Source organism: Opisthorchis viverrini (genome assembly GCF_000715545.1).
Source record: "Opisthorchis viverrini unplaced genomic scaffold opera_v5_88, whole genome shotgun sequence".
Taxonomy (NCBI): domain Eukaryota; kingdom Metazoa; phylum Platyhelminthes; class Trematoda; order Opisthorchiida; family Opisthorchiidae; genus Opisthorchis; species Opisthorchis viverrini.
Genome location: NW_008751745.1, coordinates 1,206,802 through 1,221,344, shown reverse-complemented (window position 1 = coordinate 1,221,344; position 14,543 = coordinate 1,206,802). Strand labels below are relative to the sequence as shown.

The window sequence follows — 14,543 nt, the reverse complement described above, 5'->3', positions numbered from 1 at the left end:
GCTCCGTATCCGCGGGGTCTCCAGCTGCCTCAAACAGTTCAGCATGAAGTCCACAAACAGACCACAAATCCTCAGCGAATGTTCCCGATTATTCAGCCCACTTTATTCTCCCAAGCCAACTTCGGATGCAAGATCTGTCCCTAAGGCCTGTCTCCGTAGCTGGTCTCGGCACAGTTGCAATGGCTCCCAGCGCAACGACCTTAAACCAACCAAACTGGCGCCCTTCGTCCATATCCAGACCCGCAAGCCCCACCGCGTCTAGCGTAATAATTGCCCAGTCACCAGGATCAGTCAATCCTCGACCAGTCGGTGTTGCCGTTCTTCCTACAGATCCATACGTAACCATGCATGCCTCACTTCTGGTAACCACTCAGGCATCTGCTATGTCTCAGTTCAACTATGGTGTGCCTCTGATTGCCCTAGGAACTCCAGCTCCGACAACAGACGGAGCGAGTATGCCCGGACGACCTGCCAATTTTCGTCCAGCAACTACATACTCTGTGGGCGCACAGCCGCAACAAACTCACCAATTGCTGAGAACTTCACCCATCGATCCCAACTTTATTGTGGACCCTTCAAAAATGGCGCAATCCACAGCACGACTCACACTTCCCCCAGGCTATGCATTACTTGCTGGACCCTCGGGGATTGCACAAAGTGGAAACCGGATAATTTGCATTGACCGCGCCACTGGAAAAGTGAGAAACCCTTTTATTCGGTAGTTTTGTTTTGCTGATGGATTTACTTGGTCAAACGGAAAACTTGTTGGCTTGATTGGAATGTCTGAAGGTTCATACACAAGCTGAATAGAAAGAAGATCCCCGACACTATTTCTACCATACTGTGAAAGTGAATATCACCCAAAAAACATCTTAAGAAGCCCCGGAAAGATGGTGTGGACAATGTATCTGTTTGTCCCTGTTTGGTTTTCTACTTTTGTGCGTTATCACTTGTCCTGCACTGTTTGCATTGTCTTAGACTGACTCCCGTATCACCGGCATCTGTGTCTCGAACCAATCTTTAAGGAGGTGATGACGGCTTACAAGTTTATCGACCCACACAAGGCTTAGTATAGCCCTTTATATGCGTATTGTTGTGTCATATACCTGAAACATTGCTTCTTCATTTGTAGGTCATTCAGAGGTCTTACTGCCTTCGATCATCGTTGTTTGAACTTCCGATAGTATGACGTCACTCCAAGGAAGCTTTTTGACCCATAGTTTACAGGTTGAGCGAGATCCCTGTCAATTTTTCAGTTTCTCTATCCTGGTTCCTTTCCTGGCACGAGATCCTGTGTGCCTCAAAACAAATCGCCTCCGTTTTCAGAAAGTGGTATTTATTCGTGCTGTCATAATCATTGTCAGAGAAACTAACATCAATACCGGCACCGATACTTCACGGTCAAGCAGCTGGTACTGGCCTATCATAAGTATTCTGAACAGTTCACACCTCCAGGTGTTCAATTAGGCACTCTGGAAAGAAACTGCCCCGGCAACCGTCACTGACACCGATCACCGCTGTATCCAGCCAAGCGCAGAGGGATCATGGAGGTATCATCCTGGATGGCGGACGATACCAACAATACCTAAACTCGTCTAGTTTCCTTCACACCCTTCTACCAAATCAGACGATGTCCAGTTCATAGTTTACGCCATTCATACCTACGTCAAATTCACTTGAAAACACAGGTCGCAAGTTTTCAAGTGTTCTCGGTTGCTTCTGCGCATAATATGTTTTACCTAGATGAGTGTAACATAGTACCATTGTTCCATAATACCCTACCGTCCGCATCAAGTGCCGATGAGTGACAATATATCCGTAATGACATGACCTTAAACCCTTTTGACGAAAAATGTAACGCGGAGACGGTCTTTTATCGGTCTATTCTTTCTAATTTCTTTACCAGTGACCAAAAATCCTCAGAAGATCTTCGATGCGGGCAGGAGCAATAGTTCTTCGTCATCACATCTCCATCTAGAATAATCGACGCACCGTCATATCGTATCAAGTGTTTATTCATATTGTTTTTTAACACTCCCTCCGACATACCTCATACATCTTGCTGAGAGATGACTGATAGGCTTTACTATCATTTATCCTGAGTTGCACTGTGCTCCTAGATGGGGTCTTTTCCGTTCAGTTTTCTGAGAAGCGCTTCCCGAAGTTTGGGTTGACAGGTGCCTAGCACCATACTACTTCCTTTTTGTCACCTTTTTCTCACCGTCCAAATGAACCTTCGCGATCGCCACACTTTCTACTTCTAAAGAACCTCCCTTTGCTTCGGACAGTTCAATCCAAGCTCTTGAACTACAGCGTTCTAAGGTGCCCATCCGCTTCACAGAAGTTTTTCCAATTAGGCTGTATTTTGCGCCCGTGTAAGGTACCATTTCTCAAAGTAGGATCGCCACCGTTGGATTTCATGCACTCATTGCGTTCGTCAATGGAACGTCTTCTCTGGAGGTTGCTCTTATCTACATCATTTCCGATTGGACGAAGGACAGTGTTCCCGTTATACCCATCACCCCTCAACGGATCCAACAGAATTCTCACTTGTTTTTTTCGTATGGAAGCCGTTCAAATATCATAGAGCTTGGCATTTCCATTACTAATAGTTATCGTACAAACGAAATTCTTTTGGGGGATGGAGACAATAGTTTTTCTTTCCTTCACAATAGTGCCCATAATGACGAAATCTTTGGGAAGACTCAACCTCTTTGTTGCGTGCATCACCACCATCAACGTCGCTTTGCATTTGTTCACTTTTCAATCCAGTTATGCTGATATGTTTTCCAACGATGTATTGTGTGTGCAGGCAGCAGGAGTTCATCTGGGGGCGCAGAGTTTATGAATAAAGCAGAAACTGCGAATGAGCTGGTTCTCGATTGTTTTTTTTTCAGGAGCTTGTTCTCTTAACTACGAAAGCATATGATGGGTTTGACCAGGCTGCTGCTCGTTTCCGATGACCAGGTCGGGGTATCCGCGCTGATTGTATTCAAACAGCCTTTCAAAGCTAAACTTTTGGTCAGTGTTACAGCTAGTCGTTGGCATTGTTAACTTTGAGTACGTAAGATTCTATATAATACGTATTAAATTGTTCCCGAAACTGGACTACCATTACCGCCTTATCCTTTCCCATAATAATATTTCTCCAAATGCATGCGTTTTTCTGTCCAGCCACTGGTACCCCTACTGACCAGCGGCGGTCAACTTGTGGTGGACAATAGCTCATTGCCTGTTGGAGTCGTACGGCAGTCGCCTGTACCGAGAGGGGGAAGCAACCAAGTCGTATCAGAATCGACAGCCGGTCAGCAGCTGAATACAATGGTAACATCGACAACGACAGCTCCAGTTAGTGCCTCAATTACCGCTCCTCCAACAGCATTTATACCTAACCAGCCTACCACCACTGCAGTAACTCAGCCTACAGCAAATTCCGACTCCGTCGTTGTCAACGGTGTCGTCCTTCGGTCCCGACGACCTCCAGGACCGCCACCCCCAGCACCCGAGGTAAACCCAAATAAAGTTAGGTGTCACTCTTAAACTTATCCGGTAAAGTTTACTACTTTATGACAGCCAAACTGTTATACTTATTTAAATCCTTTGACAGTGTTTCCGTAGATTTTGGTATACTGAGTTTTTCGTGAGATACATGAAGAGTTCATTACCAATACCGTTGATTACCACCATCCAGACTTTTGCGGCCTGGATGTTTCTCTGCTCCCGTACCTCTACGTGGATTACGTGGCCAATACACAACGATAGTGTAGTGCATGGCTCACAGATGATTTGAGCAAAACGGATAAAGGACAGTCCCATCATCTCAAATTTGTCGCTTGACAACAGCAACCTGTTCGACGTGAATAATACAACAAAATAGAGGCATTTGTATCCAAGCTGGTCAACAAGAGAAGACTGAGAGCAGTGTTCTAAGAGATTAAACGACTGTGCCAATGCCCTTGACTCCTTCAGCAAGCAAAATGTTAGGTCGGTGAAGGAGGATTACCAAGATGCTATATACCGTTTGTCGAACGGAAAACTGCAGTGTTTCTCTACACAAGGCCTTTTACACAGCTCGCCAGAGTGGTGCAAACCAGACTGCGACGCAACGAGCAAAATGTAAGCTAGAACCTACCAACCTTGTAAAGATGAACTTGAAATGTTAAGCCGGACTCCGGTGAATATTTCGTGAGGATTACTGACCAGTTTCTTCCGCCAACGACTGAAATTTGATCAGCTAGATTGCCGTTGAGCTGGATAATGTCCCGGACCTGACAAGATGAAGACCACGTTATATTTCTGAAATTAATCCGCTAGGCTGTAACGTCGCTTTTGAACTAGAGAACGAAGTGACTACAGATACTAATGGCCTTGAACCGTGCAGAGATCCAACATTCACAGGACCCCATCAACAATGGTCAGCAGTTCCGTGTTGGCCTATTTGTTGCCGGAACGCAAACCTCAGTTGCTCTCGAAGGCTGTCTGTCAACTGGACACCACGATTCAAAAATTATTTTTGTGTGCTTATCCTTCGATGTGATGAAAATTGCATAGAAATGTGGTTGTATTTTTCAGCTTTTGGGGAACCTGAAGTCGGTCAAATTTGATAGAGTTTTGTTGTCACTTTTGAGCTCGTTATACCCTGTTGTTGATGATCTGTTCGTCGAGCTTGACAGTTGACTTGCAAACGTTTCGTCATCAGTACGCAGTTGGGTGGGCACTTCCTCTCTCTACTACGCACCTGCTCACCCAACTGCGCACTGATGATGTCTCTTTGTAGGCTGACGGAACGTTTGCATGTCGATTGCCATCCTGGGTCAACAGATCAACGACCACCTGATCAACAACCAGTAAACTCACCTGAGCTACTAACCCTAAACCTCTTACTATTGATTCGGTGTTACTATGCTTTAATAGCTACCCGAACATCTTATCGGCTGCAAATTTCCACAATACCTAAGAAATCGTGGTAGACACACGGTCCCTAGAATTTATTACGGTTTGGAAAAGTGAAGTGCCTGATTTCTTCCACTAGAAAATTGGATTTTATCGACACAAGTAATCTATCCTTCCGATCTTACTGTCTCATATTTGCTTGACGTTAGTGATGTGACTTTCTTCTGCCTACCTGCCAAATTTCATTTTGGTGTGCGACAATGTCTGGTCGAGATGTCTTGTCAAACAGAGTCAACCCACACCTCATCACCGTCTCTAGTCTGTCACGCGAGCTCAAGTGCACTGCGCAGAAAACAACGTGAATGTCCGTTAATGGATTTGGGAGAATCAAGTGTCTGAAGCTCGTCTGAGTGAACGCTGCAGGATGGAGTGTAACGAACAAGCTCGATTGTAGCAACGCTTTATCAAGCTTGTACAACCGCTCACATACCGAATCACTTGTCCCGGGAAACGGAACAACGAACAACGGAACAGCGAACAAATAGATACAGAGATCGGACAATCAATCCGGCTATCATCCACGTTGTGTTCATCGCACAGTGTAATTGCTCTCAAAGCTTTCAAATAATTGGGGTCTATTCCGGCATTTCCTCACTACTTACAACTGATTAACGTTAGACCTATCGGAAATTGCAGAACGTTTACACCATGTCAGAGGTGGGACGGTTCGGGTGGTTGTAGTGTCCTCAAGTGTTTCTTGACGTCAATGGGAGGATCAGTTAGTCGAAAATCTTCGCTAAAATCTTCGTCGTAACTATTCCGGAAGGGCTATCTTGAAGGTGACAGATTGGACAAAAGATCTCCGAAACTCGGGTTGGCTTGTTCGATTGAAGCACGAATGGCACTGTGGAGTGACCAATGAATGTTATCTACGTAGCTGATCGAATAAACATCGGTTGTGTGACTTACGTGACAGGACGATCCCTTATCATTATAATACAGACATAGTGATGGTGTGGAACTGAAAAATATTTGTAGACTACCGGTGGATCGAGTACGAATTATTGGTAGTTGACGCCTTTGCTTATCCGCCTTGAACGGTAAAAGTATACGTGCAGGCTTCTTGTTCACATTTGATGTGAATGCTGGTCTGCCTTTTTGCAATCTTTTTTGGATCAGCCCACGGATACTCGGCGCTGAAAGCGTACCTCAGACAGGCCAGGGGTTTCACCTTTTTTTTAAGTCGAACCGAGTTTCTTTTAATGCTGACTCTCGGGCATATTAAGAATACCAAATAATTGCTTGATTCGAGCACGGACGTGAAGGCTATGTACTTGTACGCGAATCAGTCAGACACAAGTAATGGTGAAAGCAGCAAATGATAGTTGGCATCATCACATCACACGGCTTGCATGACGAACGCGTCTGCGTGTTGCACACTGAAGATTATCATCGGCTGTCCCGTTCATCTAATCACAGCGGGGAAAATGTGTTAGTGTCATCACGGCACATCATGGTACCTGCACTTGGGCACATGCATACTGCACAATAAAATCAGTGGCTGATCGCCAAATTCATCAACGTAGGTATTGCAACTTTTTGAACAGAACGCGCTACCTATAAAGCCGCTGAAAGATAACAGTGTTGAAACACACACCGAAACATGGGATCAGGTTTTTACAGCACATACAGTTGAAGTATATTGTAGACAAGAGACAGACGAAATTCAACTGAGTCTGCCGTCAACACCAAGGTAAACGACAAATGACTGAAGCTGTCCGGGGCTTTGGTTGACTTTGTGTGTAGTACTGAAATATTGTTGCTCTCTCTCTCTCTCTCTCTCTCTCTCTCTCTCTCTCTCTCTCTCTCTCTCTCTCTCTCTCTCTCTCTCTCTCTCTCTCTCTCTCTCTCTCTCTCTCTCTCTCTCTCTCTCTCTCTCTCTCTCTCTCTCTCTCTCACTGCCCTACTTACAAGCCATAGTATCAAAGCTGCCGATGCATATTGATGTTCAGATTACTGTGAATGGTTGCCTGTGTTCATTTAACCTCTCGTTGTTAAAACTTTCCAATCAGTCCCTTTCATATTTACCTCGAACAACCATTGAACAAATGCCTCTGAACGACCTCGAATTAGTCTACACACAGCGTGCGAAGTTCATAACCAGTTCAAACCAAAAAACTGCAGTCTGGAGCCCAAGCAAGCCGAATCGTTGATCCTTATCTAATCAAAGGAACACTGAATACACGAAAGTATCTGTCCCCGTTCCTTATGTGAATGAACTTACGCTGGAGCGATTGGTTAATGTTATCCTCGATAAATAACAATGAGCATTCGAGAAATACACTCATTTGCAAATCAATTTGGTTTTCACCAGAGACTCAACTGAATCTCTCGTTTATGATATTCTACAACTGAATGTGCTGCACACCGGCCACCTCATGATTCAGTTGGCATGATATTGAATTTGGGTTCAAGCAGAACATAAGGTTGGCGGAAACTCGGGGACTTCGCCTACCTGATGAGCCCCAGGAAGGGCGAAACCGATCGTGGGCTGTCGAAGAGTTTTCAGCAACCTTGTGAGTAGTTTCATTTATGAAAAAACAATGAGTATTCCTTTAATCAGAATTAACCTACATAATTACGATAATTGTGATTGACACAAGTTATCCTGAAGCCGTACTCCAGCCGTCTTCATTTTAGGAAGCAGAGACAAGTTTGTCTTATCAATTGGAAAAGGTTTGGAACCGATTGAGAAGTCATCGTTTCGGAAGGATTTGGTAAACAATCGATAGTTTTTAATTGAGCAATATTTAGCTTTTGACACAAAAGCCTCACCAGGCCAGGCTTTTATGTCAAAAGCGAAACGTTGTCCAATTAAAAACTACCCTTGTGAAAAGGTTCCACTATCCTTGTCAATGGGCTTATCGATCAACTCCAAATCTTACCGGATAGTATGAATTTGCCACCGTGCAGGTGTTAAGATGTGCCTGAGTGAGTTTCACTGTGAATAGCCATGTGGGACGACTGTCAGCCCCAAGGGTCACCAAATCCCACTGGGTAGGTAACATGTCTTCGTTAACTGTAGATCGAATCAATAGTCTTGACACTTCGGGGGGTGGAGGTAACACTCCCGGCCGTGCGAACGTCACCAGAATCATCGACGGGACGCAAACCATACTAACACAAATGGAATAAGTAGTGACAGCTGAGAAAAAGGGGTTGGATCTTACAGGTCAACATGGTTGACTATCACATCAAAACTTCCATGTGAAGACCGGTCTGAAATTTGTTTTCAACTAGGCGCATGCAATCTAGTTCTGGTTCAAGTGATGCTGATAAACACTTTTCAAAACGGCGAAAACAGTGCACTCCCATAGATAGACAACACTGAAAAACGAACCTGATGATGGTGGTAATGCATAGCTGTCGAATAACATCCGTGTGATGGTCCATATCAGTTCGGCCACATTGATGAATGCCTCAGTGATGCCCAACAGTGTTTCCTTGTTATTCATCATGGATTATGCAAAAAGCATCCATCTTTCAAATGTTCACTGTGGAACGAACATCTATCCCAGTTAAAGTTGTTGCGAAATGGACTGTGCATTAACTGTGCTTGGTCAGTCCTTAAATTACTAGTATGATTGTTCACTGCTTGCCATGAGGCTCCATTGCTTTCATCCGTCTTTGTCCTCAAAGGGGGTGCGACGACAGCATCAAAAGAATAGGTACTTTCCAACTCACTGTATGAAACAAGAAGTTGCTTACTTCTGCTGTTCAACAACGTCATTCCCGTGGGATCTATTCTGTCAATTCCTGCGCTCGGTCGCCAAAACTTAAACCGCAGTGACGGGAAGCCTGGAGTTTATCCTTGAATCAGGTTTTGGGCCTCAGTCCCCGAGCTGCCTCAGGCTCGGTCACCTTTCCGCAACTGCTTTTCCTCTATAGAAAACAGCCTTCATATTCTCGGCAACTGAAATCCGTCTCAATATCAACATCTGGTGAAATGAATCAGAGCTGTAGCATCTATTTTTCCGCCCCTATTTTGGAGCCTAGCTAGTGTTTTTTTAATCGATTAAATGTGGGACAGGCTTGCTATACCTCCAGATCCCTCCGCTATTCACTCTTCCCTCTTCTTTTCGCTTAAAGACCAAATATAAGCAGGTAAACCTTTTGATTGCATGGGAGCGAGACACCAGTTTCAGCAATGATGTTGCTGTCTCTGGTGACGATACTGGTCTTACACTGTGTCTACATTGCGACCTTGTTGCCTCAACTAACGCGACTCCATTGGTTTGCCACTCCAAGTGCTTCGACCTATCCTAGGTTGATATTTTCAGGTTTCCCGTTTGTTCTACGGGACAGACGAATATTGGTGGGAAAAAATTTAGACGAGATAGAAACGTTGATAAGGTCTGGTCTGAACACAACATCGGTCTTCACCATCAGGACTGCTTCCGAAAAATCAACGTTTCAATATGTGCAAACTTTGCTGACTTACTTGAATCAGCTGACTTCTACGAGCTGACAGGCCGGCTCCTCGAACATGTTCATGCAATTTCTCCAAGATTGATACGAGCACCGTTTGTATTGGTTCAAGTGTTCGTCTTCAGCATTTTAATGATTAAGTATTAAGCAGTAGGGCACGATTCAACAAAATCTCACCCACCTAACCTATTCAAATCCGTCGACTATGAGGCGTGGTAATTTATCAAAGCGCAAAAATATCCAGGCGATAGAAAAGATTCCCTCTGCTCACTCTGCTGGATAGACAGGCTGGAACGCAACTGAAACTGCCGAAAAATGAGTATCCACTCAGCTGGTTTTAAGCTGGGAAAAGACCAAGAAGAAGCTCACCGAACTGACTAGGACTGTGAAACGGGAACTGTCGAGCCGCTCATCACTCTACCATATTGTTAGTCGAAGATCATTTTGAATTCAGTGCGATCGACGTGCACTTGGCCAGTCCTTCCGTTATTAATCGCTTGATTGATTCTTACATTCATTTCATCGAGTCCAAACGGCAAGGTGTTTTGGGGGAACTTTGAGATCCGCTCTAACTCCCAATTACTAAATATCTCTATACTTCGTTATCTTTTTCAGCGCAGAGACAGTATGTTACCTCGAATCCAAACGGCATCAAGTCAGCGCTCGTCGTTAAGCGCAGATCCAGGGCTGTCACCCAAGCCTTCCTCACATGGCCCGTCCTCAGCGGAGAAGGTAGCCAACATGCTGGATTCCGGGGCAGAAGATGAAGTTCCGCCCACAAATTCAAAGATGCCCCACCCCCTGGCAATGGGGTTGATCACTGGACCAAATGGGATGCACTCTGCCTCGTGTCTAAGTTTGGCTGGTCGCGGTCACAGTACCCTAAGCACACGTAGCTTATGTGCGACAACCAGAAGGGAGACGTCCGATGGTACGGATGATGATGAGTCAGACGGCAGAAAAGCGATCATCAACGAAGGCGGAAGCCAGAGTGATACAGAAAAATCCATTGTCAGGCGTTCGTTGTTTTTGGATAGCTCATTCGGTGGAGGACATGGTGTTGCTGATGACGAGGAGGACGATGATCACTATTCCGTCTGTAGTCAACGTAGCACGCTGAGATCACGGTCTGCATCCTGTCGACACAGGCACAGACATCGACTACGACATCCTCACTCGTCAAGATGCCATTTGGTAACCGACCCAGCTACGGAGGCTGCACCGTATGAGCTTACTCAGGGGAACAGCACTGAGATTTGCAACGGTGGTGCTGATTCCATACTATTCTCAACGCAGCCCCGTCGTTCACATTCCTCTGGGCGACTTGTAAGTTGTTCGTGACCGTTTGAATTTTTGAGTGGACTTAAGGTGATGTAAATAGTGTGAATGATTCTGGTGCATTATTGTCTCCCTTTTTGGTCAGTTCATTAAACTTTTAGGATGGCAATGATGAAATCATTAAACGTTCAGTTCGGATGAGATCTATTCATTCATTTTGGCAGAAAACGTTGCATGCGTAAGATTACAGAACAGACGGGAGTACTACCTCCCTCCAAGTTTAGTCTCTAAAACGAAAGCGGGTTTCCTTTTCACTTAGAAAGAACACCTAATATACTACTCATAAGGTTGCTAAAAACTCTCCGAAGCCCTTCTTGAGACTAGCCAGATAGGTGCGGTCACTCAGTTTCCCTGAACCTCATCTTCTAGTGGAGCCCAAACTGAAGAACATCATAAAGGAGAGATCCAGCCGGATTTCAGATGGGCCTCCTGTGATAACCAGATTAGTATTTCGCTAAAAAGAACACTTACTAAGTAGGTTCAGTCCCCGAGCTTTCCTCAACCTTAGGTTCTACTCAAACCCAAATTGAAAAAGAACACCATAATCCGTGGAAATCAAGCTAAAAACAACACTTGTCACATCTGTACTCTCTTCTTTGTGGCGGTTGTTTGTGCACATTCCTCGCCTACCCAAAACACTCGTCTTTTTGCATTCCAATGGGTCGTAGTCATTTGTGTTATGTGCCAATTTGCGCGGGCCACTCACGCGATAGATAACCTCAGCGCTCTAGTTACGTAGGCTTCGTCGGAACTATGTTTTTTTGCTTTGCATAGACCACACTCACCTAGTAATTTTGGTGAAATAATCAAAGATCTCAAACGCCTCATCCTACTAGCGTGTTCACTATAAGGTTGTGTTCGGATTCAGATTGCGTGTCCACAGAGGGCATTTCGTCCCCTTTGGGACTTGACATGTGAGCTTCAACAACCGGAAACTGCTAACAGAAAGAAAAAATCGTCCAGCTGTACGAAAGCGGGTTTCCTTTTCACTTAGAAAGAACACCTAATATACTACTCATAAGGTTGCTAAAAACTCTCCGAAGCCCTTCTTGAGACTAGCCAGATAGGTGCGGTCACTCAGTTTCCCTGAACCTCATCTTCTAGTGGAGCCCAAACTGAAGAACATCATAAAGGAGAGATCCAGCCGGATTTCAGATGGGCCTCCTGTGATAACCAGATTAGTATTTCGCTAAAAAGAACACTTACTAAGTAGGTTCAGTCCCCGAGCTTTCCTCAACCTTAGGTTCTACTCAAACCCAAATTGAAAAAGAACACCATAATCCGTGGAAATCAAGCTAAAAACAACACTTGTCACATCTGTACTCTCTTCTTTGTGGCGGTTGCACTCTTTCAGGGCCTAGCCGCCCTGCCCCATGAAGGGTGAGGGAGGGCTCGGATACTGCCAGGTCGCCCAAGCTAACAGAAAGACCGCATGTTCAATCCCTCTAAGCCTGTCTGTTGAATCCCAGTAAATAAATAGGGTCTCAACGTCAAAACCGCATGCTCCCAAAGACATCCGTTGACATTCCTAGTCTATGACTGAGTACTCCTACTCCCCCAGGATTGACAACTACTTAGACAAGACTATTTTTCAGTAATTGAACTGCGTGAACAAGTCCGCAGCCGTTAAGAATCAAATTGGCACAGAACTTCTGCCACTTCACCCCAGCTTAAACCTTATTAACAACCGTGAATTCGCTCGGTTTTAAAATCCATGTCAGACCGAACGAACTCGGCGGTCAAAAAATCGTTGTCTTTCAAGATTTACTATTCCCACGGGAGCTCTCCAAATAGACAGAGACCTTTCATCTGAAGTTTCTTCTCATTTGCATCAAAGACAACTGGCAATTGAAGAAGCTAATTTGTCCACCAGGTAATCGAATCGGAGATACACCGTTACAATTTTCATTTTTGTCCACAAATGCGCACCACTTAGACGTTCTATTTTCAACTCGGTTCGTTTAGCACAGATTGAGCGCGTGTACAGATCAAATTAACTTGGTCTGAATACCCATCAGGTTTACACAACGTTTTCAAAGGACATACAGCCGTAATCAGGCTGAAGTGCGTACAAAGCCACCGGATATTCAGTCCCCTGTTTTGTTCGCCTAACTGGTGTACTGTAATGAAATTTCTAGTCAATATACACTCATCTGCAAATTAATTTGATTCTTTCGAGAGACTCACCTGGAACCCAGCTGAATCTCCCGTTTATGATGTTCTCAGGATGTTCTCGATGGATTTTCAGCAACCTTATGAGTAGTACATTACGAAATTTCTATTCCATGTCTCCGAACGATACTCTACTGTCTTGGCTGCATTGTTCAATCTAGGCAGAAGTTTCCTGTGTACTTTGACAAAGAGCAATCTAGTTCTTAAGTCTTGAAAGTTCGCAGTCCCAGTGTGCATAGTGTGAAAGATTAGACCGAACAGAAATCTATAGACATCAGCTGTTAACCTATTAGTTAAAGGTGTGTAAAATTCAAGTGTATAACTGTAACGTGAAGCGATTGTCTCCGGGTTGCTCATTTGGTAGGCCACGCTTCCCTGATTCCTGTCTGTTCGTCCACACTACAGGCACGGAGCTTCGCATTTCAGGATCTGTCAAAGTCTTTTGTTCTTCATCTCTATTCAAACCAATACCCTTTGGGTATCATGACGAAATCAACACCTGGTCCACTGTCGAGGTGACGCGTTGGTTTTTGTTTGTTCGTATACGGTTCGGTTTGTCAGGATATCAATGAGTTTTCCTGGGTGGTCACTCATACATGTCAGTACAATACGTAATTCTGTGAGAATAACTAAGCAGCATGGAATGGATATGGGAAAGGTTTGAAGTCGAAATTCGCGAATGTTCAAGGAATTGTGGTATGGACACAAAAGTATGGATCCAGTCAAAAAGCAAGAAGTTAAGCGAGAGTATGGCTAATATTCCACTGCAAAAGTGATTCGAGGTTATGGGTAGGCGGAGAGGATGACTCAAAACGTATAAGTTCTGTCCGTTGGCTTTAACCGATGTCAAAACACACTCAGGTTCGGGCTCAGTCGCTTGATTATTACAGCTTGTACGCAACGCAGGATACTGGCGGTTGACATTCCAAAAACGCAACCAGAGTTCCAGTGCAATTTTTTTCCGGGAGATTTTTGGTTGTGGATTTCCTGAGCTATTTATCAGGACCTGGAAGAAGCCGTTTTTCTACAGATGTTTTGACGCACCTTTCTACTGCCTTTCTGGTCTAACTGCATACGTGCTTCCACACGTACGCACATTTGTAGACACATTCAGAATAGATAGACTATCTTTTACTTACCAAAAGGGGCATTTTCTTGTTCCCTTTAGACATACCAGGTGGGCTGCTTGAAACGTGCGTTAATTCAGTGCATTTAAGCTATTCTGGTCGAAATATCGTCACTTTTAAACGACGGCTACATAATAGTCTGTCCTTTTGAAGGCTGATCATCGTCATCATCATTGTGGACACATGATTCAATACCGTACAGCTACAACGTTTATCCGCTTATATTTAAAGTTTCAGATTGCAGAGAGGAGATACTCGAAACCAAGTACTTCAAGATTCCGAAAGAACTGATGAGATTTTCCAGAGGTTCCTGATACCGTATCGAATGACTCCAAACTTAGACACTCCAGATGACTCATCGCTAGCAGGGTCACTTCTCCGATACAGGCTAGGAACATGTTTTGAACAAATTCAGTGCGAGATTTCCAAAACAGTGGTTTTTATCCTTACGATCTTACCTTCTTAGTAATTCTGAACATACGTTCGGCGAACTAGCTAAATGTGTCGGGGAGAATTTTCTGGAAG

At 44.5% G+C, this 14,543-nt stretch overlaps 1 protein-coding gene across 1 annotated transcript in view; it reads left to right on the top strand.

Annotated features, from left to right (window-relative positions):
- Nucleotides 1-14,543, top strand: part of T265_13660 (hypothetical protein) — a gene marked incomplete at both ends in the record, with an annotated part of 81,160 nt that overhangs the window by 18,360 nt on the left and 48,257 nt on the right. The window contains 3 exons of the mRNA XM_009169917.1: nt 61-698; nt 3,175-3,507; nt 9,997-10,707. Coding sequence (XP_009168181.1) covers nt 61-698; nt 3,175-3,507; nt 9,997-10,707 — 1,682 coding nt within the window. The remainder of the gene's footprint in view (nt 1-60; nt 699-3,174; nt 3,508-9,996; nt 10,708-14,543) is intronic.